We start from the raw sequence: 26,458 nt of genomic DNA, 5'->3' as shown, positions 1-26,458 counted from the left end.
AAAGGAATGTAGGCATGACACAATTTGTGAACATACAAGAAACTCTTCTTGATGAATGCATGCTAGCTTTTAGTGATGACCATTTTATTTTGTCAGTCTCTTTTACTAATATATTTCAGAATTTTGCCAGAAGTTAAAATTCTTCTCAGTAGCTTGAGGTTTCAAGACCCTCTTCCTCTTTCTTAATTAGAAGGTCAGGTGATTCTCCCATTTTTAGTTTTATAGGACCATTCTCCCTTCACATGATCTTCAGACAATATTGACAGTAGTTCAGTAGATGCCAATACTTTCAGGATGTAGGGCTACAGCGTTTTGCCCAATTAGATTGTCAGCTTCTTGAGAACAGGGGTTTTAGCTTCTTTTTCTATTTGTAACCCCAGTGCTTGGCACATAGTAATCTCTCTGTAAAGGCTTTTTTCTTTTTCATTCATGCCATTAGGCTGCCCTTGTGAATTCAGCTCATTGAATGTAGCTAGGTGCTCCCTTACCATCTCCTTGCTTATCTTAAACTCACTGTTAAATCCTATTTTTATTCCATCCTTCTATTTATTTATTCATTTCATTCATTCATCCATCCATCCATTTGTTTACCTGTCTGTCTATTTATTTGTTTGTTTAAAACTTTCCCCAAGTTACATGTATAAACAAATTTTCACATCAATTTTTACAAATTCTCTTCCTCCCTCCTCCTCTCGCCCCCCTTAAGAACTCAAGCAATTCAATGTAAGTTATACATGCAGAACATTTCCACATTAGTCAGGTTGTGAAAGAAAACAGACAAAAAAACCTTTTATTCCATCCTTCTCATTCTGAAGATCATTCTCCTGCATTAATGTCTTGCCTGTCTGAAGGTTAAATTTACAAAAAGCTCGGCACTCTTAAATGTAAGTAATAAACCTAAATCTAAAGAGCAGAGGGTCTCTCTGAGCACTTGAAGTTGTTGTTATAGAGCCCTAGAAGTAAAGGAATTTCCTTTTTATCTGTAGGAGATAGTCTTTGGCTGTCACCCACAGAGCTAGTGATACTGTTTAACACCATACAAAATACTATATTTGTTGTGTTATATAACAGTATAGTCAATGGTCTTCATATTGGCCCAGGTTCATCCATTAAGAAGTGGTTAAGTTATGTTGAGCATCCTCTTTTAAGAGTCAGGGTAATTAAGGTTGGGATAGTTAAGTGAATCATAAATCCTGGACTTCAAATTATAATACCTGGGTTTAATTCCTGGCTGCCCATTACTAGCTGTATGTATATAAATTCTCTGAACCTCTGTTTTCTTATCTATAAGATGAAGGAGCTGGATTCCATGATCTTGAAGATCCCTCCCAGCACCAAAATTCTGTACAATTAGAAAGATTTTCACTGGAAATTAAATAAATAGTTAAAGTACTGGAAATGGTAGAGTACTTGGTAAATGTAAGTTTTCTGGAAAACCCACTTTGGAATACCTCATTTTCCAACTTTACTAGACCACAAAACATCATACTTCAGTTTTCTTTACCTTTGATCGGTTCAAATAAGAGATAAACTACTTTAGTATAGTTTAAGATGAAAATTTGAGTTGAATGAGTCTTGTATTGTTAGCTAAGCAGCTAAAGAACTGACAATCATTAAGTTGCCATTGTGAGCACTCTCTCATTAAAGAAATTATATTGTAATTAAACTAATCTACCACCCTGGGAGAATTTCTGGAATAAAACCTGCAGTACAGACTTTCAGGGTAGCATGTACTAGAATCTCAACCCCGCATAGTACATAGGTAAAATAAACTTGTTCTTTTGCACAAGAGGGAAAAGATGTGTCTGTATGTGTGGTAGACATAGAGGCTTTTCTTTTCGTAGTTATAAGCAGGGAAGAGGAAGTAATTGACAGTTGCCAGTGACTATCAGAAGACTGCATGAAGGTACCTTTTTTCTTCCATTTTGTATTGTAACAGCCTGGCATAGAGGGTAGAGAACAAGTGGTGGGGTCAGGAAAATCTATGTCAGACCCAGACTGACTGAGCCTGGGCAAGTCAGTGCTCCCAGAAAGTCTAAGACTTGTAAGTTGGAGGGAGAATATTTTATGATCTGCTTCCGATTAGAAATGAAATCAGTGGTCCCACACGTGGGCACATACACACATGCATACATAGATACACATACATCTACATACATGCACACACATCTACAGACATGCATACACATACACATCTACATATATGCATACACGTGCATACACACATACATATACACATATGCATACATGCATACACATACATCTACATATATACACACACACATATAAAACCAAAGCAAACTGACCATCAGAAACCCTTGAGTAAACTTGCCTATCTTTGGCACACTTTTTGATATGCTTTGTATTGATCAAAGTTGACATGATGGTTTTCCACTTTCTGATCTAAGATGTAAAACTAAGATGAGCTAATATATAAAAAAAAATTCTGATAGTTGGAGAAATAGACAACTACTGAGACAAGGCTTGCAATGAAAAAAGTTAAAGACTGAGGACAGCGCAATATCCAGAGTTTAGGGACTCAGCAAGCAATAAGTTTTATGCCTCCTTTGTGTCGGGCACAGGGCAGGTTCTGGGAATACCAAGACCAAAAGGGCCTTATAAGACTCAGTTTCTCACCCATGTCATTTGTAGCCTAGTAGAGAGCTTTGACATATGAACAAATCATTGTAGTGGCCAGGAAATAGGGAAAAATTCACTACAGAGGTGCAGACAGGCGTCTGTGTCTAGTCTAAGAAAAGAAAGGGCATATTGGTACTTGAGGGCCAAAGAGTTTAGAAGTATTTGGATGCAGCTTTAAAAGATAGGGTGTAGAAATCCAGCAGGTACACGAGGTGGGAGCCTGAGAAGTAGCTCAGGCATGGAGAACACCATGGCCAAAGACACAGAGACTTGCCCAGGGTTACACAGCTAGTAAGTGTCTGAGGTGAGATTTGAACTCAGGTCCTCCCAACTTCAGCACCAGTGCTTTATGTACTGGGCCACCTACCTGCCCTGGATCACAGAATACCTGGAAAGGTAGTAAGGGACCAGGTTATGAAGGGCTTTAAAAACCAAACATGGGATTTTATATTTGATCCTCAAGGCAATGGTGGTGGTGATGGGGGGGGGGATTTGAGTTTATTAAATGGATGAGACTGTGTGTGTGTGTGTGTGTGTGTGTGTGTGTGTGTGTGTGTGTGTGTGTGAGAGAGAGAGAGAGAGAGAGAGTGACCTGGTCAGACCTGTGTTTTAGGAAGAGCACCTTGATAACCAAGTGTAAGATGAACTAGATTGGGGAAAAACTTGAGGCAGGGAGGCCAACCAGAAGAACATTGCAGTAGTTCAGGTGCCATGTCAGAAGAAAGAGGGGTGGGTTGTGGGGTAATATTAGAGATGATGTGAAGATAGAATTGACAGGACTTAGCAACTAATTGGGTGTGAGAGGGTGGCGAGAGAGGGAGGATAATACTTAGGTTGTAATCCTGGGTGACTCAGAAGATGGTGGTCGTGCCCTTGATGGTAATAGGGAGCTTAGGAAGAGGGGAGAGTTAGTAGGGAATGATGATGTGTTCTGTTTTGAATGTGTTGAGTGGGACATAGAGTAATGCAAGATGAGAGGTTGGGAGAGAGGCTTGCACTAGATAAAGCTCTGAGAATCATCTGCATAGAATTAACAATTGAATCCATGGGAGCTGATGAAACCACCAAACAATGTAGTATTCAGGGAGAAGACTAGAGGACCTAGGATAAAGCCTAGAAGGAAGGAGACACTGCTTGTAAACATCCTTCTAGAGGAGCTTATCCACTAAAGGGAGAAGAGACTGGCTGATGAATAGAAAAATGGTGAAAAGTAGAAACCACAGTTATTTTACATCTTGGTGGATCGGTTTCCCTGTTGGCCTAGTCGCAGAAAGTGTCCAACCCCTTCTGAAGAAAAAACAACACACTAACTATGCATGGACACAGTAAGATGGGTGGTCTCATCTCCTGTTATAACTACTACTTGCTATCCCTGGATAAAAGATCCTATAGTTTTGTCTGGAAGGATTTCTTCCACTCTTAAGTATTTAATGATTTCCCTTTGTTTCCTGTCCTTGAACAGAGAATGTTTTCTTATAATAAATTATGCCATTTGCATGCCAGATATTCCCCTTTTCTCCCTTGACTGATGAGCCCTTCCTTCGCCTATAAAATGCTTTACTTCTCCTAAGTTGCTGCAAAATGTTGCTGATTGGCTGTGTACTTATTGTAAATAATCCTAAAAGGTTATAAAAGTTAAGTCTGTACAGAAAGCTGAATCTCCTTTCAGAAGGATATCAGTCTTCCTAGCCATGCTAATAAATCTATTTACTTTCTATTTGGCTTCATATCTGCAACCAATAGACATCAGATCTCCCCTGATAGGTAGACCTCTTAAAAGAAGAGGTCAAGGGAATTTCCCAACACTAATGGGAATGAATGTTCTTTGAGGTTCTTTGGGATGGGGGAGATATCAGGATTATAAGTAGGCAGCCAGGAAGCATCCAATAGATTGAAGATTAGTGAGAGTGGGAAAGTATAGAAGACAAGATAGAAGGGTGGTTGTTCCTTTATTAGGAGTGGGAGGAGGAGATAATAGGGGAAGACATCTGAGTGATGTGATATGAGTAAGAATAGAAAATGGCATATGGAGAACCAGACAAGAATTGAACAAAAACTATTGGATTTGGTAATGAATTCACTGGTGGGGTGACTTTTGAAAGGTCAGTTTTATTAGAGTGGTAGGAATAGAAACCATACTTTAAGAGGTTAAGAAGAGGTGATGAGGAAGTGGACAGTGGTTATATTTGTCATATTGATCACTGATGTAAGCTTTTAGAGGAGACAGGAGTGGATGGGACCAAAAGCACCCTTGTAAGAATTAGCCATATTGAGGAATAGTAGGGAGTGTCCACATTAGGAAGATGTGTCCTAAGGACATTTACTTGAAGTATTTAGTGAACAAAGGAAAAGCTTGAATTTCTAATCATTACCAATTTTGAATGGAAGCCAAATAGCATTTTTGTGCTCTAGTTTGTTCTGGTTTTGTAATTCCATTGCTGTAGGTAACTCACAATAAGGGAACTCCATCCACCAATACATAACACCAACTCTGCAATTTGAAAGTCTTAAGAGAGGTTAAATGACTTGCCCAAGGTCACATAACCACAATCCTCTATCTACTGTACCAGTGGTTTCCAGATTTTTTTCCTGTGCTGGGATTGGAGGATCTTCCCAACAGCACCTGTGCAGCTGTTGTAGATGCTGAGGTCCAGGTTAGAGTATAATTATTCCGTGAGGAAAATGCTTGGTTGGTTCAGAAGTTTGAAGGTTGGGAATTTGTACAGTGACATTAGGGGATGGAGTAGGGGTGTGTTGTGTTGTAATGGCTAGGTGTGTTTGTGTTGAATACTGACCCCATATCAAGTCACAGCTCTCTCTTCTGCTCATACCACATCCTGAACTAAGTAGGTCATTGTACAAGTCCATGCTACCTCTGCATCAACTGAATACTTGTCATAATTGTATAAAAATTAACTCAAGGCACATGGTCAATGATGTTTTTTTTCTTTCATAATTCTCTGTGTTCAGATTTTATTAATCAGTATTATACAGGACAGGGGGTGTATAGCGTCAGTATGGCACCTTTTCACAAACCTAATTAGTCAGACTTTGAAAATGTTTCTTAGTGATACGATCAATTCAGTTTTTTAATATTCTTTTCTTATCCAAACTTGGGTCTTGATCCTTCCATTGATGCTTTTTAAGATGAGGGCCGAATTTGTCACATGATTATAATTGAACACTCAAATAGCCTGTGTATTATTAGAACACAAACAAACAAAATACCCCTTCATCTCAGGTGTTTAACCTAAGACAGGTAGGGTAGATAGATATGTATATTCTCATTCAGTCATCCTCATGATCACAAGAAACTCAGGATTTTTCTTTCATTTGTACCATAATCTTAGCTGTCTCAGGCTGTTGAGGGGTCTTGGTATTAGAGGGTGAATATTAGAGATGGATCAGTGTACAAGATGCCCACTATCTCCTTTTCAGGGGTGTTTGAAGTAATCATACTAGTGAAAGGACTATCGGATTCCACCTTGAGCATCTTGGTATCCTCCCACAGTACCTTGTACATAGTAGGTTCTCAGTTAAGAATTATTGAATGAGTAAAGGAATGATTTCCATGTAAACTTAACAATTGAATTATCAAGAAGGGACAACTGTTTAATATCATTTACCAAGAGTATATGGAGAAGTGTTGATAAACATTTCAAGACAGTTGCTACTATTTAGAAGTTTTCAGTTCTTTTCTTTATGATGTTTTTTGGGTAAACATCATATTGAATGGTTTTCAAAATTTTTATTGTTCATATTGTGATGATATTGGGCATCTGGAACAACCCATTTCCATTCTGATAGGTCTTTTCTTCAGCCTTTTTTCTTTCGAATTTCATTTGGTTACTTTGGAAGAAAATATTCTAAATGTATCACATACCTTAGCCTAAATGGAACAACTTTTTCTTCATTTTTTTTCTGGTCCTAAATGGAAAAATGGAGGAATTTTTATGTATGAAAGAGTGCAGAAATGGAAGACTTAATTGTTCTGATGAAACACGATGACCTTGATTTTTAGAACTCATACTTGAATGAGTTTCATCAGTGTTTCAAGTTCTGTTTCTAGGACTGTCTTTTTAAAGATATTGATTTTTCATATAACATTTCTGCTTTGAAGTTATTTCAGTTTTAATTTACAACAATGGCAATATTATGAATACTTTTTAAAGATGAAATTCAGGTTTTTTTGGGGAGTATTTTTCCAAAAATCTTCATGCCAAGATCTTCTGAGAGAGAACTTTTTCCCTTTTCTTCCTATTTGAAATATTTTAAAAATGTAATTTATTCTTACTTCAATTTATTATAGATAGAATTAATAAAGATTGTATACATGTGGTTTGCAGTGTGTTATAATTGAGATTAGTGAGAAAATTAATATTTGTTAAAAAAGAGGGAACTAGACTTGATGATCCAGTTCTTTGGGGCTTGGGTGGTTATTGAACTCAATTACAGAAGAATAAGATGTGGGAGAAATTGTGATTTTTCTGCTTTTCTGATTCAGAAAATTATACATGAGGGATCATTTATCATGGCACATTTAAGAGATCAAAAATGGCTCAAATTTATTTTTAGAGGATCATTGTGCTCAATATTATTTATTTAAGTAGCAAATGAATATTTCCAGGGGCAAATGAATATTTCTGCATATTTTTTCCAATCAAATAGTTTGGGTTGTTGCAAATGTCATGACTATAAAGAACCTTTATTGGTGTTTTGATTTCACATAAAATCCTAAGTGGATGCAGCTGAGCTAAATTGCAGTTTAAAAGCAAGACATTTGTTTTGCTGATTTATTGTTTCCATTTTTACAGTAAGTTTGACTTCAGATTGTCTTTGAAGCTCATTCATTTTATATAACCCCAATCTGGATGCTGTACCATATTTCTTACTAGCCACTTCAGATTTCCTTTTTTCTTTTTGTATTCAACCCATGATGCAGAAATGTTCTTACTTCCTACACCATACGAATTATGCACCAAATCTTACTGTTAATGTATATGTGTTTGAGGGGAGATGCTGCATATATTTGGGTAATGGTAGGACTTTTATGATCTATGCAAGGTATAAATTTGTAATCTTTCTTCAAACATAGGATGATGAAAACAATAACTCGTTTGCACAAAGCTATGGTGTTTCTAGAATACTTCACAAGTAATTCTTGGGTTTGGAACACGGACAATGTCAATATGTTGATGAACCAGCTAAACCCTGAAGACAAAAAGGCAAGTTTTTTCTCTTTTATATTAGAAACAAGAATCATGCTCTCAGAATCATGTATTATATAAATGCTACTATATTTACTTTGGGGGGGGGCGGCAATGAGGGTTAAGTGACTTGACCAGAGTCACACAGCGAGTAAGTGTCAAGTGTCTGAGGCCAGATTTGAACTCAGGTACTACTGAATCCAGGGCTGGTGCCTTATCCACTGCGCCACCTAGCTGCCCTATATTTACTATTATGCAGTATTACTGTGATTATATTTGATTGATCTAAAATAAAATATTTAGAATTCTGGGTAGGAATGGAAATTAAAATTTTGGGATTTCCTTAGGGTTTTCTTTGATGCTTGATGTCACTTTTGTATCAAGACTTAGTGATTTCTAAAAATGCTTTGTGTCCCGGATTTTATCATCATAACAAATTGCTTTTCACATCTTTTTGCCTTTCCTTACTTAAGTTTTCTACTATTTTTAAAACTAGCAATGCATAAAGGGAGTTAGGAGAAATAATAGGTAACAGACAATTCCATTGAAACCAGTAGCATCTTATCAAGGGACCTTCTCAAACACAATAATAGAAATACCTTTTCTCTATCATGATCTAAAATTTGGTGCTTCAAGATACGGTTTCAGAAAGCTGAAACTATCCATTTTTGATGGCTGTCTTTCTGTATATCTCTGATTTAACAAAGAGCATCCTGAACAAATCTAACCTTTTCTTAATGATACCTGGTCTTAGGCGCTACAGTCCAGCCATATTGACCTCCTTTCTGTTCCTCACACACATGTGCCTTTTTACTTCCTGTCCCCAGGCATGGAATACTCTCCCTCCTCTCCTCTGTCTCTTAGAGGTCCTGACTTCAAAATACAAATCAAATATCATCTTCTGCTAGAGGCATTTCCTTATCTTCCCAGTTCTTGGTGCCTTACCTTCTAGGGGAACCTTGTGTCTACTTTGTAGGTATCATGTATATGTCTGTATATGGACAGTTGTCTCTCCCTGTGGTATGTACGCAGAGAAGGGATTGTTTTCTGTTTTTCTTTAGTATCCCCCATTGCTTTGCATGGTTCCTGGCAAATCATGAGTATTTAGTAAGTGATCGATCATTTTATTGTGCTTTGGAGGTATTCCCAGGAAGCCCCCGTTTTTAAAAAACGTACTAAATGTCACTTTGGTTTGTTTGGCTTTTTGTCACTTCATAAAAGTAGAATGAAAGATGTGTAGTTGCATGAGATTCTGGATAGTCTAATATCATTGCTTTTCTCCAGAAATTAATGAATTAAAGGCTGGGCCTCTTTCTTCTAGTAGGACACTTAACTTCTAGAAAAATTTCACAATTAATTTTAGTCATTTTATTTATCAATAGCAGTTAAAATTCTCTTTTTTCTGTATTGTTAACATTATGCCATTTAAAACTCCTTAACTTCTACATTTTTATCTCTCACTTGGATTTTTTGTTAATGGGGTGGGAAAGCAATATCCCTTACCATTTTAAGAATTTGTTCTAATAGATATGGATTTTAATTTACTCCAAAACTACTTCATATTCAGAAGACAATTTGGAAAATTCCATCCCAGGCCATGTTTGTCTCCTTTTTCGTGTTCCTTTTATGGTGCTTTTTCAAGGCCATACAACGACCATTTGTAGTGCTTTGTAATATATGTAATATTTGGCTTTTGCTGGCATTCTAGGCAAAAACAAAGTTGAAAATTGATTCTTTGGATTTAACCCGAGATGCAGAAATATTTAGGATTAATAAATTTCAAAGTTTTACCTAGTGAATTCATGAAAGTCCTTCATATTTCACATTCTGGTCCATATGTTGAATCATTGAAGTAAGGTTGACTAGTAGGAAAATGGTGGAATTCTTTTGCCTGTCATCAACAGTACCCTCCTCCATGAAAGTTCTGTGCTGTCTTATCTTGGCGTAGAAGTGATCTTGGATTCTAGAAGGCCATTCTAGCAGAGTACATATTCTTTCAGGTTCTATCATGCTAGAAAGGCCTTGAATATGGGCCCAGGTAACAAGTCTACTCTCCTTTCTGCGGATCAGTCTAGTAAATCACAAAGAATCACACCAGTAGGCTGACCTCCCTTACTATGCAAAACTTTTTTGTCTATAACAACCTAGGAAATGTGGAAAAATTAATAAATGGCTTCATTCTTTTATGGGCAGAAGCAGGGATGATGACAGTGGTAGGAAAGGGGGGAGAAGGTGCTAAGGTAACACAGTTTTTACATGGTTAAAATTTTAAAAATTTTACTGTTGAATGGTTCTCTAACGTAAGTTTTTAACCAATGACCAATGAGTGGATATAGTACTGGAGGATCTGAGTCATAAATCTTGACATTTCTTTCTGTAAACAAAAGATGCAGTAACAAGGAGGTTACACAACCACTTGGAATAAATGGTTCATAGGTATGCAAAGAAAGCAGGTAGAATGGTGGGTGTTCTCTGCCCTAAAGCCACAAGAAATAATTACTCCATGGGGAATAGGATTGTATATAAGTATTTACGGAAAGACAATATTTTTAGCTTACATAACAACATTAGTAACTGAGGACAGAGGAGTAGAGAATTCTGTGAAGAACATGATCATACCCTCAATATCAATCAGTGTACACTCTGATTTTTGGTGACTTTAGCGTAAAAGTGGGAAGAGGTAAGGGTGGGGGGGAAATATATGGGAAAAGGCAATACAAAGTACATAGTAAAAAAAACTTGTAGATTGTTTTGAAGCCTCATGCCTCTTTATCATGAATACTATTTTGAAAAAAAGAATTGGTAGACAGTCAACATGATGCTTACCAAACAGCATCACAAAGGATTAAAGTGACATTTTAACAGATAGAAAAAGACTTCATATATATATATATATATATATATATATGAGAGTTACCTTTGAATCACCAATCTGTCATAATGAGAAAAAGACTTGATGGGCAATAAAGATTTTATATGTATAATACACACATATAAAACAATCTTAATTGTACACTCAATTATATAACATATTCTATATGATGTTATGTGATATAACATCATATAGAATATATGAAGTATTATATGTATTTCATGTGTATAATCTTAATTGTATATTCAACTCAGAAGAGGAGAGGGACGCCACAACTTTTTCACCAAAATATCTATCATCTACATAATCAACTTCATCCAAGATTATTTGGAATTTCTAACAAAAAATATCCATAATCATCGACTCTCAGATAATAAGTGTGCTCACCAAAGGTGTTCATTACCGTGATGCCGGAGATCCAACAGAGTCCAGGTTAGGGAGAGATTCTTTGTGAATCCTGAGGTTCTGTTTATAGACCAAGTGTTGACTGCAATAAGCCCCAAGACATTGCCAAGCCTCCTGGAAGAAATCTGTCATCACCAAAAGCAGTTTGTTCTGTTCTTCTACCCAGGAAAACCCAAATAGATGAACATATACACGCTAATTCTGCTGATTATTTTTGTTATGCAGGTCATAAATTCTGCTCTTTGTTCTCATCAAATGTCTCTCAAGATTCTAATCTCTCTCAACCTATTGTGGAACATTCTGTGGTTCCATGCTCTCTTGGGAATCCACAGGGTGCTGTGATTCAGGGTGTTGGTTCAGTTTCCTTTGTCTTATTTGTTTAGAGACATTTGCAGTCTTTTATATGCAGGACTTTGAAGTCCTCTTCTAATGTCCGTGTTTTTCCTGTTGACTTACATGCTTATGCTCTTGGTTTTCAATGGAATTTTCTTCCTCTTTAGTGGCTTTAGTTTTTTTTTTTTTCCTTGTAAGGCCCTCTTTGTTCACTTTTTGACTCCTCCTTTGATGGTGGATTTCCCCTTGGGATAGACTTTAACACTGCCTCAGCCTCCCATGTTAGGGAATTAATTCATTTTTCACCAGTCTTAGTCTCTGCCCCAAGTAACTTCTGTAGAGATAGGACTGGACCCAGCTGGATCATAGGCCCCTTTCTCTCAAGCCTGGTATAAATTCTCACCCTAGCTTTCTGCTCCAGTTCCCACTATTCTTTAGCTTTCTGAACAGGTTGAATCAGTATTTGCCACTTTTTGCAGGCTTGGGGGAAGAGTGGAGTAAGTGATGCAGGCAGAATTTCTTTTGCCTTTGGGTTCCCAAGCTAGGGGACCCCTTCCCAAAGCAGAAGGAAAGCATGTTCCTCTATGGTCCCCTTCCCCTCTTTCTCTTCCCCTGTATCTGTTTTCCTCCTATCCCTCTCCCTTATCCACAATTGACTGGACAGAGTTGAGGTCTGCTACTTGTTTCAACAGAGTATTGGAGGAAAGGTTGCCAAGGCCTGTTGATTTCACCTTTGCAACGTCTCTCCCCCTTCTCTCCTCTGGCACTGCCACCACTGGGGCAAGCCCTCAACACCTCACTACTGGGTGAGACTATTGCAATAGCCCACTGGTGGGTCTGTCTGCTTTGTTTCTCCCCACTCCATTTGACCAGCAAAGTCATTTTCGAAAGTACAGGTCTAATCATACGCATATCCCCTATTCCTTTTACTCAGTAAACTCCATTGGCTTCCTGCTGCTCCCAGGATCAAATACAAAATGCTCTGCTTGATATTCAAAGCCCTTCACAACTTAGCCCCTTCCTGCCTTTCTAGTCTCCCTATACCTTACTCCTTGACTTGCACTTTACCATCCAGTGACACTGGCCTCCTGGCTGTTCAAGAATAAGACACTCCATCTCTTGGCTCAAGGCATGTTTGTTGTCTGTCCCACAATGTCTGGAATGCTCTCCCTGCTCATCTCTACCTACTGACTTCCTTGCTAAAATCCTATTTCCTAACTCTTCTTAATTCCAGTGCCTTCCCTCTGTTAATTATTTCCTATTTATCCTATATATAGTTTGCTTTGTATAGTTTGTATAGTTTGCTTTGTTTGCTTGTTGTCTCCCCCATTAGATTGTGAGCTCCTTGAGGGTAGGGACTGTCATTTGCCTCTTTTTGTATCTCTAGTGCTTAGCATAATGACTGGCCCATAGTAGGTGCTTAAGAAATGTTTATTGATTGATTAATTGAAAGGTGAGGTGCCAGCAGAGACTGTGGTAAGAAGATCCCAAAGCAAAAGGTAGGGATTGGTTTGTGTTCCCTGCCAGGGCATGGGGGGTTGGTGGGGATGGGGTGCTGAGTGAGAATTTTAGGGATTAGCGTTCTCTGCTATGATGTTATAAAGCTGTAAACCTGATTGGGCTTCTTGCTTACTTGTCTTATGGAAATCTCTTTAATTCCTTTACTTTTGACACATAATTCCTGCTTAAAGGTTTTTGGGGAGTGGGTGGAGACTGGCAAAAATATTGAGTCTTTCCTTTTGTTGATCATATGACCTGGAAGTCCCAGGCTTTCTTTTCAGTACACATGTTTTACCAGAGTTGCTGTATGTCAGCGAGGCTTGTAACAATACCGTTGTGTCTGGTGAATGTAAAGGTAAGGATCCCCCAGAGGGTAGTAGAATGGTAAATTGGAGCAGGCTGCCTGTGACCAACACAGAATTCCATAAAACAGAAGTAGCAGATACCATAATAGGATTGTATAACAGGAAGAGAAGACAGGTTGGCCGTATTGTAAGGGTGAAGGTAGTAAACAAAGCTGCAGAAATCCACTGTCACCCTTAGGATGCTAGAAGAAAATGAGGAAGACCCGGTGTGTTGTTTGGACCCCTGGAGTGAACTTTTGGGAGGACAGTTGAAGTTGTACAGGATAGATAGTCCAAGTGGGCCTAGATGAGTGGGGATTGGCCTCAATGGAGGAAGCTATGATGGATAAGATCACACAGATCAGTTTGAGTATCTGAGGAAAACTAAGCAGCCTACTCAGAGGGAGCTTTCTGTCCAGCAAGAGAGTGAACCTATGTTAGCTAAGTTATTTGTTGCTGGGTTTCTCTTAGAAATTGATTATTAATAATTATTTTCTTATATTTTACTGATCTCACATAAGCCTCTAGTTCTTAAGCGTTCTTTCACTTGCACAAAAATGTAATGCAAGGAATCAGAAAGTATTCCTTAGTCTATTCAGGCCATAGCTTGTACTCTGTTAGTAATAAATATGTGATGCTTTGGGAAGTTTAAGACAGCAAATTACCAAAACCCCTTACAACCGTACTTTCAAGAATTGTAAACTTGTTTTCTGCTCTTTTTGTTCATACATGGAAAGGAGACGGGTATTTGATAGGCAGTTGCTAGGGTTGGATTTGTCAAGTATCATCATTAGATATAAGGTTACTGTGTTCAGGAAAAAGTTCTCTGGAAAAGCCACTAAGTCTTTGCAAATAGTTGGATTTTGCTTTTGTTTTGATTGGCGTTATTAACCCTTTTAATGCTAACTAAGTCTTGCTCACAAGAGATGCATAGTTCAGGGACAGCTAGGTGGTGCAGTGGATAGAGCACCTGCCCTGGATTCAGGAGTACCTGAGTTCAAATCTGGCCTCAGACACTTAACACTTACTAGCTGTGTGACCCTGGGCAATTCACTTGACCCCAATTGACTCACCAAAACACCCCCCAAAAAACCCCAAAAAACCTTTTACTTTTTCATTTAACCAGATAATTTTGTAGGGCTAAAGATAGGATTATCCTCTTTTAAAAATCAAAGCTTTGTACACATTTGAGTCCTTTGTAGAATACAGTAAAATTTAACAGCTTTATTTGAGGTGCAATCTATAAAGACTTTGACCAACTATTTTGAGCTCCATTACCATATAATAAGAATGCATCAATATTGTACTAATTTAAAAAAATTTCTGCTCATATTTTAAAAAATTCTTTAAAATGGTTTTAAGATTCCCATTTTTACCACTTCCAATGTTTGTTTTGAGACCATCATCCAGGCTGGAAGTGTAGTAGACACTCACGGACCTAAGCCCAATACTGATGAAGGCCAGTTGGGGCCTTTTTAGGCTTTTATACAAGGGCTCACCATAGTGCTGTTCAACTTAGTATATAGCTCACAACTCCTGAACTCATTCTTTCTCCCCCTGTATCTTATTGATGCATGAATGAGACTCTAGATTGTAAAAGACTTGAGTGAAGCCCAATCTCTACTTGGTCCAATCAGATTGGAAAGGCTTGTGACACATTGTGTCATCCCAGGACCAGCCTGTATCTGAATTCAGAGAGGCTTATTAACCGTAGGGGTTGGACACCATTTGACAAATTCTCTTTGGTCACAGCAACTCATGAGGACCATCTACTGAGATCACAGGTTCATAGTTATAGACTTGAGGGGACTTCTGGGGCCACTTGCTTCATTTAAAAAATGCAGTAGTTTTTGGTGAGGAGGAACCAGTGTGGGAGCAGAGGGAGAACAGAAGGGCCCCTTTTAGTCATTCGGACACCGGCTTGGTGGTGAGAGATTTCACGTGGGCTGCTAAGAAAGGAAATTGATTTCTTTCTCTCTGGCTATACCGAATTAGATCTAAGCTAGGATTTCCATGCTATAAGGAGTCTGTTCTCAATCTCTCTCTTCCCTAATTTATAATATATATTTTAATAAATCTTTGGGTTTTTGTAAAAAAAAAAATGCAATAACACTGATGATGAAATCACAGACTATTTGAAGTATATAGTCTTGTTACTACATTTCTCTCACCAATGCCTTTTATTAGAAGAACTTTGGAATTTGTGTAGGGGCAGCTAAGTGGCGCAGTGGATAGAGCACCGGCCCTGGATTCAGGAGGACCTGAGTTCAAATCCGGCCTCAGACACTTAACACTTACTAGCTGTGTGACCCTGGGCAAGTCGCTTAACCCCAATTGCCTCACTAAAAAAAAAAAAAAAAAAAAGGAATTTGTGTGTTAGGAATGTGTTACTAAGGTATGGCTAGGTATTCTGTGGCAGAGTTAAAATAATCTACTGCTGAGTTAACATAATATTAGCAGAGACTGATTTATTCAGTATATAATAGGGAGCAGACTCACTGGCCCCTACATTATCAGTATGGCTTCTGGTTCATATGCATTTTGATGTCTTCATTCTGTATTTATCCCAGGATTTGAATCCTATTCCCTCTGTCAGTGTTTCCATTCCTCTGTTTCCATTTCTGCTGCATTCTCTCTTTCCTTTGATATTTTTCTTAATTCTCTTATTTTTCCCATGTTTCTTAATTTTGGTACCAGCAACCTTTATAGCTAATGACAGTGTTTATACTGGGTAGTGAATGAGCCACCCAAACATGATTAAATTCTTTGATTTTTGAATCCTCAGCTCTTATTGTTAATACTTGGAAGCTTTTCCCTTTATTTCTGGGTTTATAGCTGTCTTGGGGATTATAGAGTAGTAGATAACCTATGTTCTAGGTAAATGGGGTGTTTTCTTTATTCCTATGTCATAGGGATTGGCTTATTTGCTTATAAATTCTCTACAATGAATAATGTGAGACAAATGCCTTCTCTGTTCCCTTCCCATGTAAGAATCACCTACAGTAGTGCCTAACTATATACTGAGGAGAGCTCCCTTCTTTTCCCAACTTTATTGATTCTTGCTCTCAGGTGGTAGTCACCCTTCAACTTCCTTCACCTCTGCTTGCTTTACCTAAGCAAGCTCCTCATTCACCTACCAAAATCAAAGCACTTTCCCCACTTTTATGATTCACTACATCGAAACTAGGTATCAGTTCTTTCTTTTTCAGCTCAAGTATTAATTTTTGCAAAATTTAAGTACAGTGTTAAAAAAAGAAAAGAATGATTTAAGGAGGTCATTATAATTGAATTGACCTTTTGAAAAGTGAGATTTTTTTTTTCTGTTGAAATGTAGTCTGGTTTTCTTTTTAAGTTGCATCAAGGGGATGCAAGGGATTAAGTTTTGTGTTTTCTTTTTTAAATAAAAATTTTTTTTCTTTCAATTAAAATCTACACTCCTTTCCACTTCCCTGCCCACTGAGAAAAGAAAAACAATACCCTTATAACAATGTATGCCAAGTCAAATTCCTACATTGGTCATGTCCATTATTCACTTCTTCTCCACTTGGTGATCTAACCGTTCTATGTGGAATTTAGAAAAGAAAGAAATTTCCCAGTCTGGCCTCAATCTTAGATTTCCTGATCTGGACTCAGGACATTTTCTAGATCTTTGTGGAGGAGACCTCAACTGTACTACTTCCTCCTCCTATTCGCCCATCTTGGCCAGATTGCAAATGATTAAATTCAAGAAACATTTACTGAGCAATTACTATGTACAAAATACTGTACCTTAAATCCAAAGACAAAAAGCAACATAGTTCAGGCATCTAGAGATATGACTGGAGCCAGCCAGAAGGAGGACACTTTTGTGTGTGTGTGTGTTTGTGTGTCGGGGCTGGGGGGAGGAGGGAAGGGGAAGAGGTAACAGTAGTTAGTATTAGGAGATAAAAAGAGAAAGCTATATTTGTTCAAATGGGATTTTACTTCTATTTCTAATAAGATTTACCCCATTTTGTAGACTTTCTCTGCTACTAAGTTGATGTAGGGAGGAAGGAAGGTCTATTTGTGGTCATAAGGATATGATCATTGGCATGAATTTTGTTTCTGTTTCTGTTGTAATTATTTAGAAAGTGAAGTTTTTTCTTTTGGTTCTCTTCTGATTAAAATGATTCTTATAAGACAAACTAATAGTCAAAACATTGCTTTATGCAGACATTTAATATAGATGTACGGCAGTTGCACTGGGCAGAATATATAGAAAACTACTGCATGGGAACTAAGAAATATGTATTGAATGAAGAAATGTCGGGTCTCCCTGCAGCACGGAAACACCTGAACAAGTAAGTTTGCATGGAGTTGTTGTTATATTATCCTGCCTATGTTATTTTGTATAATCTCTTATGAGGCTGTTAAGAACATCAGATATTGTGTCAACCTTTGTCTTGGACTGAATGCAGTCTGTGTATATCCAAAATGAAAGTTTAATGATCCAGAAGGAAATATGCCATATAATTCTACTGGAATGTTATAGATATGTAGATTACCTCTAATTTAAGAAAAAAAATGCCAATTTTCCTCATTGATTTTTTAATTTGTTCCTTACATGCATTTTGGTGAATTATAAAAATTACAATTTGTCTCATCTCTGTTATTAATCTTCAGTGGATTTCATTGATTTCAGCGTTGGTACAAATCACATCCCAACCACACATTCTTAACCCTGTATGACTATACATATCTTTCTATAAATACAGGTCTATTCAAGCATTTTAAGGGCATTTTTCTAGGTCTCTTATAATTGTGTGGATACCAAGAAATACAGACTGTCCAGTTATGGAAAAAACATAGACAAAGGAAACATATCAAAAAGTGAATTTAATTTTTGCATGTCCTTCATGGGGGTAGGGAGATGGTTGGAGAAGGATGCAACAATACAACATTCAGAAGATATTTTGTCTCAAGTGCTGAAGTAATTTTATTGTATATATTTCACAGTGTATGTGTTAGCAAATCATACTTTTTAGAAGTACCTTTTGACTTGACAAGAGATAAAAGTAATGGATCCCACTCTTGCCTTTGGAAGTATTAATTAACAGGTAGATAGAAGAAATGGATAATAAGTTTGCAAAGAAAATCCAAAGGCAAGATATAGAAATGATGGGGAATTTATGTGACTCAGCATATGCTGTGTTAAGTTGTAGCTAATTTCATCCATTAGAAGGCAGTAGAAAAATTGGGTGTGTGTGTGGGCGGGGGGGTACTCCTAGTCAATACCTAAATCTGATCAAAAAGAATGACCTGGGTGGTAAAGTAGAAGTGAAAGGAGCCATAGGAGAAAGTTGCTGTTAACATTGACTTCTTAATATTCTGGGAGAAATGGGTTAGCTGTATATCCTGTACATTAGAAGAATGTTCTTTTAAAAGTTTAGAAACAAACTAAATGTGAACTCTTGATTTCCTTGAAATTAAATTCTGCCTGAGGTGGGATAGGCTGTTTTCACTAACAAAGTTTTGGCAATCATGAAGAAGGAAGAAGAAAGTGGAGGAACTACCTAAAGAGTCCAGTGTAGTATCACAGGACATTTCCTTCAAAAAGACCATAACAGAATATGGAAACAGGACTCCATAAATCAAACTACAAAAAGGTGGCAAGAATAGTGTTAGACAGGTAAGCTCAGAGTGAGGTAAAGTTTGTAAGCAGTATTAAGGATAAAAAGAAGCTTTTGGGGCAAGAAAAAAGGAAGGTGAAACAAGTTGATTTCTGGGGGACAAATGAGATATTATTAACAAATGTACTTTCATAAGACATGTCTTAAAAAGGACATTAATAGCTATGAACTACTCAACTGCTATTTTTTTCTTCCTTTTCTATCAAGTAAAATGAATAGAATTTTGACTGTTGGTTTATAAGCCAAATACTGATTTCAGTTATCTGCTATGTTTGAGACTTGTAAGAGCCAGTTTTTTATTTCTTTTTTTCTGTCTTCTAGGTTGAGGAACATACGTTATGGTTTCAATACTATCCTTGTGATTCTGATTTGGCGTATTTTTATTGCAAGATCACAAATGGCAAGAAACATCTGGTACTTTGTGGTTAGTTTGTGTTATAAGTTTCTGTCCTACTTTAGAGCATCCAGCACTATGAGATACTGAAGAAAAGAATTTAGCATTAGGACATCTATGCATATGGTGGTCTTAACTGCACAAAACCTGTAAAATGTACTTAAGTTATCTCACTTTTTTGTCAAGACATTAAACCATCTTAGATCTGGAGTGTGGAATAAGTGACAGTACATTTTATGTAACATTTAAATGTGTTTACTCACAGAAACCTAGAAAATAAACGGTTGGATGTCAGCTCAAACCAATATTAGCCAATTCTATGATAACCACACAATCAAGGCTTCACATTTTTACCCTGGAGGGTGTTTTGGGGATGGGGGAACAAGGAGGGAGAAAGGTGGGAAAAAATTAGGACCACTGACCAATATAACTGTGCAACCCTGGAAACACATCAATTGAAATCTATGCCTTAACATAGTGAATTTCTCATTGTAATTTTAACCTGAATGGGAACATTCATTTGGACATAAATATTGGCTTGTTTTAACGAAATCTTTTATTTTTCTTTTCCATGAGAATGTTTTAGTCCTATATAAAATCTTGTCTAAAGCATGGCACACATTTATTCTTTAAGTTATTGAAAATTCTCAAACATGAATGTGGTGGTATAATTTTTTTTAACATTTTTTTCAATTGTTAAAGGATTTGATTCAATTAGTTTACTTAATTTTATTGTTGAAAGACAAGTTAGCCATATGTTCTATTTGACCTACAGGATTTGATGGGTTTCAAAATTCATATTTTTTGATGTATTTTTGAAGGGAAATTAAAAACCAACAACACGGCAGAGTAGTTAAGATATTAAAAGGAATAGAAATACCAGCTGCTAAGTTTTTCCATTTATGGACGATCGTGAAATCAGTCTAGTAGGAATCTCTTGAACTTTTGAAGCCTAAAGATTTCTTTAGGCCCTTATCCATGTCTTTTGTTCACCCCTTTTATAAAATTGTCTTCATAGAATTTTAAGACATATCCTTTCTTTCCAACAAAAACTGAATGTGCATTATGAAAGAATGTATTTGAGCAGTGATGCCATCTACCAGAATACAGATGTGTGTAAGCACATACTACTTTTCTAACTTGCAAGCTGAATTCCTTCAAGAAAAAACAATAATGCTTCAAAGAATAATGTGTATTAAATCCAAATAAAGGAGTTTATTAACATACCATGTTTAATAGCAAACTGTTGACTGAATTTGGAGATACTGTCTATTTTCTGTGCATGTGGTTTTAGCTTTAGGAAGAAAAACATTTATAGAAACTTCTAGGGATAAGAAAGAGTTGAAGTATATTTTAATGACGTTATGGTTTCTCTTTAAATCTCAGTAGAATGCTATATTATACTCTTTTAACATAACTTTCATTTAACAAATTGTTCAGCATAACACTGTGTTCAGATTAAAAAGATCACGTTGTACTGTATTGAAATCATCAGCAATGAATCTTTGACAATATTTAAAGAGGTCAATTCACAACACAAAAGAATTACATAAAAATCAAAACCTTGGTATTTTCTTTGTCCGTTTCAAAGCAATGTCTGAAAAGCTTATTTTGTTACTGTTGTGAAAAGCTAACTGTAAAGGAAAACACCTTCTTTCATGTAGGTGTATAATCTTGAGATGAAAAAATGCTTCCATGTTGAAGCCAAACATTCTGTAGTAAAAACTGTAAATATCCTTTTAAATGATACTCTCTCTATATATACATATATATATAAATATGTGTGTATATACACATATACATACAATGTATACATGTGTGTATATATGTGTGTATATGTGTATGTATGTGTGTGTGTATATACATATATATGTGTGTATATATATATATATATGTATATATTCATTCTTTGAAATGCTACTTGCTTTCTGGTCCAGGACCATGCCTTTTCAAGGTGTGAGAGACCTAAATAGCGTCTAAAATGGAATAAATGATGGTTCCTGTGGTTTTAACTGTTCCACTTAATTAATATTCCTACTGTATACATTAAACCACCTCCCTGAATGTATTCTGATTATATGGAAAATATGCTAATATGGGTATGATTTACGGTTTCTGCAAAATATACCTAGAATCCTGAAGTCTATCTTTGTATTTTGTATGTGAACTTGGAGGGAGATGCAGCTGCTCCATAACTGTGGAGTGGAGCAGGGATATGCACGTTGTATGTGTATGTACATATGTATGTACGGACGGATGTTCAGCTGTTTCATTGTTCCCGTTGTGACCATAACTTTTAAAAGTATGTCTACTTCTGAATTCCTCTGATTGTAAGTCTGGGAGGTGCTGAAGCCCCTGCACTCACTTTCTCTGTCAAAAATTCTGCTTTTAAAGGAAGGCTGTTAAATAAATTAACTGTGAATCAGTGCATCATTGTGGAGCATAAAGATCCTTCATCTTTGCCCTGAATGTGACTTTTCATTCTGAAGGGAAGACAGATCCTCTGAGAGAGAGTTTTAAAGCCCCTCTGTGGGTTGTGGATTTCTGTCCTATTATAGGTTACTTTCTCCCTTGACTTGACCTCTTTGTGGCTTCTTCCATCAGTAAAATTAGCATATAGTTTCATTCCACGTGAGCCAGTCGCTAAAATTGTTTTTCAAGGCCATTTTTTTTTTCATTCTGGGGTCCCTATAACATTGTTTTGGAGTCACGCATTTTAAATGTCATTTTGATGATAATGAATTAATTTTAATACAGCCAACATTCATATTCCTCATAATTAAAAAAAACAAAAAGCACAGCAAAACCTCTTAAAGTAGGAGTGGTATTATGAAATTAATAGTCATTGAGTTTGTAATGATAGAGCTTTGGGATGGGGGGTGGGGGCAAAGTATTTTTCCCAACACAGTGATTTTATACCCTTCCTTTTCTGTTCGCCTGTTGTAGGGATAGTTACCTAGAATAAAGATGTAACTCAATACTCTTTTATAAGACTTAAATAGAAGCGTTATTGAGTGCCTTTTGTTTGTAAACCAAAAAAAAGATTAATAAACAAATCCCTGTATTATTTGTTATAGTATTTATTGCATTTTTGCTTCTTGTACAACTTAGGAGATCATGGGACGGATTTATTGGAAATTCCTCATGTACCTTCAGCCTCCTATAAGTATATGCACTTCTTTATCTTTTAAATCCAAGGTTATCTGGTTTGCCTATTTTCTTTGAGAACACTTCACAGTGAATTAAAGGCCAGCCTATTTCCTTTGAAGGGCTCCATCATCCTTTCAATGTTTATAAACTGAGCTCTCTTTGACGGTTTTTCTCCCCCTGCTTCAATAGCCAGTCACTTCATCCCTGTTTGCCTTGGTTTTCTCATCTGCAAAATGAGCTGGAGAAGGAAATGGCAAACCACTCCAGTGTCTTTGCCAAGAAAACCCCAAATGGGGTCATGAAGAGTCGGATACAACGGAAATGACTGAACAACAACAGAAACAATACCAGCAGCGTCCACTTGTCCACTCACATGACCACTACCCTCGTTGAAGCTCATCACAAGGGAAGATGCACCATCTTCCTACCTGCTCTCATTGCTTCCAGTCTTTCTTCCCCTCTTCTAATCCACCACCCATATAGCCATAGAAACAATTTTACAGGGTTACAGGTCTGGCATAACATTCTCCCACTTAAAATCTTTAATGCCTCCTTTTGCCTCTAGGATAAAATGAAAACTCCTTAGTCTCTGTTTTAAAAATCCTATTATTTTGGCTTCCCTGCCTTCTTTTAATTTTTTTTCCAATTAACAAGCATTTATTTTCTTTCAATTTCTACCCTCTTCTGCCCCTTTCTCCTCCCCCCACCAACCGCCCCCCCCCCAAAAAAAACACACAAAAAAGTGGAACACAAATGCATAGTCAAGCAAAACAAATTCCCACATTGGCCCGTGTGTGAATTTATGTAGTCCAATTCATCATTAGTCCTCTGGAGTTATTGTTGTTTATTATGGTGATCAAAGTTCTGAAATAGATTTTTAAAAAATTGTCCATTTTTACAATGCTTGTACTTCTGCTTTTCCTTATACATAGCTCCTTTTCCTCTTCAATTTCTGGATCTTAGCTTGGTATTTAAGACCCTTTACAATCCAGCTCCTGTATTTCTAGACTTACTTCACATGATTCTCCTTAATGTTCACTGTTTTAGCCAAACTGGCCTGAATTCAGCTTTCCTGCTGCCACATCTTTGTATCTGCACAGACTGTCCCCAGAGCCTGGAATGAATTCCCTTCTCCTCCCCTTTGCCTCTTAAGCACAGCCTGTAACCCAGAACCTCAGTCTCTCCCAGTAGCTGATGTTCTTTCCTTCCTGTTACTTTTTATGTATTTAACTTTATACATGTTCTTTGCTGCTCTCTGCCCTAGTAGAGTGAAAGGTATTCAAGGATTTTGATATTTGTTTTTTGTCTTTGTCTCACACATGCACATTGTATGTCCTTAACTACCTATTCACTGAATAAGTGAATGCCCTTCAGACTTATATCACATTATAAAATCACTATTATGCCTTCCTGGCACTCTCATGCATTGGTAGATTTTATAAAGAGTCACTCACCAGAGATAACAATTCTTTGAGGTTTTTCCTTTATTTTTGTAGGAGTATAGGAAACTTTTTATCTTCCACAAGCATAAATGCCAATGGAAGACTTCACGGTTTTGGGAAACTTGAAGTTCATTTGCAATATTTTCTAGTGTTCTTAATTTCTCAGAGAATTACTCAAATAATTTCTTAGAGAATTGAATCCTTTAGTAGCTAAGATTATTTTTGGAGCCCTTTTGAGGGAAGAAGAGAATTAATGAGAGGGGTTAGTCTTGTACATTTGTACATATGTCCATAGGTACTGTCATCAAATGACAGTGTCTGCCAGCACCAGTTTGCGGAATTATGATCATGCCTTAAGTCTTGAATTTTGAACATTGCAAACATAAATTCTTGGTGTTTTTTTTGTTTGTTTTGTTTTGTTTTTTTTTGGTGGGGCAGTGGGGTTAAGTGACTTGCCCAGGGTCACACAGCAAGTGTCGAGTGTCTGAGGCAGGATTTGAACTCGGGATCTCCTGAATCCTGGGCTGGTGCTTTATCCACTGCGCCACCTAGCTGCCCCATGCAAATGTAAATTCTTAAAACCAGAGGTTAAATCCATATTAAAAACAGGTTTGAGTATTACTCTGCCATGTAATCTTGGTATTGAGTTTTACAGACCTTAAAACACTCACTGCTAGTGAGTTTTCATTTACCTTGAAAGTAACATACTTTGAAGGCTTATCTGCTTACCTTTGGGACTGGTCAAAAGAAAAGGTTTGGGGCCTATTCCAAAGAAGGAATTCATCATTTAATTACATGAACTTCATTGCAAAAAAAAATCTGACCTGGTATGTCAAAACTTTTCTTCATCCTTCCCCCCCCTGCCAAAAAAAAAGATTCCATCTCACCAAGAAAGATGGAGCACTTTCTTATTGAGTTAAGAAACTGCTTTTGAAGCATTTTAGTGGGGTACAAGGAATTCCTGTCCTCTCATTTTGTTAGCCATCTTGTAAGCCACCCCTCTAAGGTCTTAAAACAGATACCAAACTAAGTTGTTGGAATAGGACTGTTAAATGATAACTGGATGTTCATCATACTAAGAAGAAATAAACTACCATGAATTTTTACTGTGTTTTACCTTTTCCAAAGTTTATAGCCATAAAAGACATTTGTATAATGAGACCAAAGGGGAGAAAAGTGGTAGAACTAGTAAAAGTGCCACTGTGGTTAATGCCTAAAGAACAAGCCTTATCTGTGACTCAGCTCTGTTGGTTAGAGCATTGTTCTTCAAATGTTAGATTTGCTTCATTTATCATCAGTCTGTTTGTATTGTCTAAAGCTCTGCTTGGTTTCTGCAATTAGCTTCAAGGAGGGTGGTTTGAGATCCTTAGATAAGAGCAGTGGCTAATAAGGCCAGAGTTGTACTTTATGGTCTGGTGTCCTTGTATTCCAGGGACCACTGGCACCTTACAAAAATCCTACCTCTTTAAGAGATCATTTTAGTCACAGACTTTTGTGACTGTTCAGTTTGACAAGTACCTGTTAATGTGCAATCCAGTTTTTAGAGATAGTCATTAAATGGGATGCCAATGTGTTCTACTATTTAGAGTGCTGGAGGCAGGAAGACCCAGGTGCCACCCGGAGCATGTTGTCTAATCTCTCTTAAGTTGTCCTAGGCAAGTCTCAAGACCCTTTGAGAGTTCTCATTTGGGAGTTCTTGATAACAGTGAAAACACAGATCTGTCCCGTATCCTCTGCTTAAAATATTACATCCTCTCTTCCATATATCACCCTGGAACTGTTCATCATGACATTCAATTCTGGAAACATTGCAGCTATAAATTCTCTAGCTCCTACTTAATATATATATGTCAGACCAAAAGAGAAAGAAGTTTCATACATTTGTTTAGGACTGCAGGAAAAGGTGAATTCTCTACTTAAACATAAACCTATATGGGTTTTTTACATAGATTGATATGTCCCTGGTTATTGGTCTATATGTGATAATTGAACAGTGTGAATTATGCCATGATGACTGCATCTTGGCATAGTTAGAAGACAGCTAAGAGGACAAACCACGAATGTCCACAATAGAATGCTATTTAAGTCTGTTTAATAGAGTGCTGTCCAGTTAATTCCCAGCTGTCGACCTCCCATTTTGCAGATTAGTATTGTGAAGCTCAGATGAGGCAATGTCCTTATCTGTTCACATAGCTGGCCACTGCCCTCAGTCATGATTGTCGTCTACAGTATCCCCAGTATGTACTCGTCTAGCCTTCCCCTGAATATCTGCAGTCACAAGGACCTTTCTACCTACTACCCCAGTGCCATCCATTTAGGTAACAACAAAGATGTTCAATGTGATTTACCCTCGCCTGAATCCAAATGATAACAGAATTTCTCCCAATTTCAGCCACAATCCAACTCTTTCCAACTTCCGCATTTTCTTTCTAGCTATGCTCTAAATCCAAGTGGGAAGTTCAGTTCCTCTTCCATTTGAAACCTTTGTTCAACAATCATTTATTAAATGCCCATTTTGTACCA

At 37.1% G+C, this 26,458-nt stretch overlaps 1 protein-coding gene across 2 annotated transcripts in view; it reads left to right on the top strand.

Annotated features, from left to right (window-relative positions):
* FAR1 (fatty acyl-CoA reductase 1) overlaps positions 1–21,773 on the top strand; it is a 105,569-nt gene extending 83,796 nt beyond the window's left edge. For both annotated transcript variants that reach the window (XM_043970798.1, XM_043970797.1), the window contains 3 exons: positions 7,736–7,865; positions 17,493–17,620; positions 19,271–21,773. In XM_043970798.1, the coding sequence (XP_043826733.1) occupies positions 7,736–7,865; positions 17,493–17,620; positions 19,271–19,433 (421 nt within the window). In that variant the 3' untranslated portion in view covers positions 19,434–21,773. The remainder of the gene's footprint in view (positions 1–7,735; positions 7,866–17,492; positions 17,621–19,270) is intronic.
* The last annotated feature ends 4,685 nt before the right edge of the window (positions 21,774–26,458 follow it).

This window comes from Dromiciops gliroides, chromosome 6 (genome assembly GCF_019393635.1).
Source record: "Dromiciops gliroides isolate mDroGli1 chromosome 6, mDroGli1.pri, whole genome shotgun sequence".
Lineage (NCBI taxonomy): Eukaryota > Metazoa > Chordata > Mammalia > Microbiotheria > Microbiotheriidae > Dromiciops > Dromiciops gliroides.
This window is presented reverse-complemented; position numbering and strand designations above follow the sequence as displayed.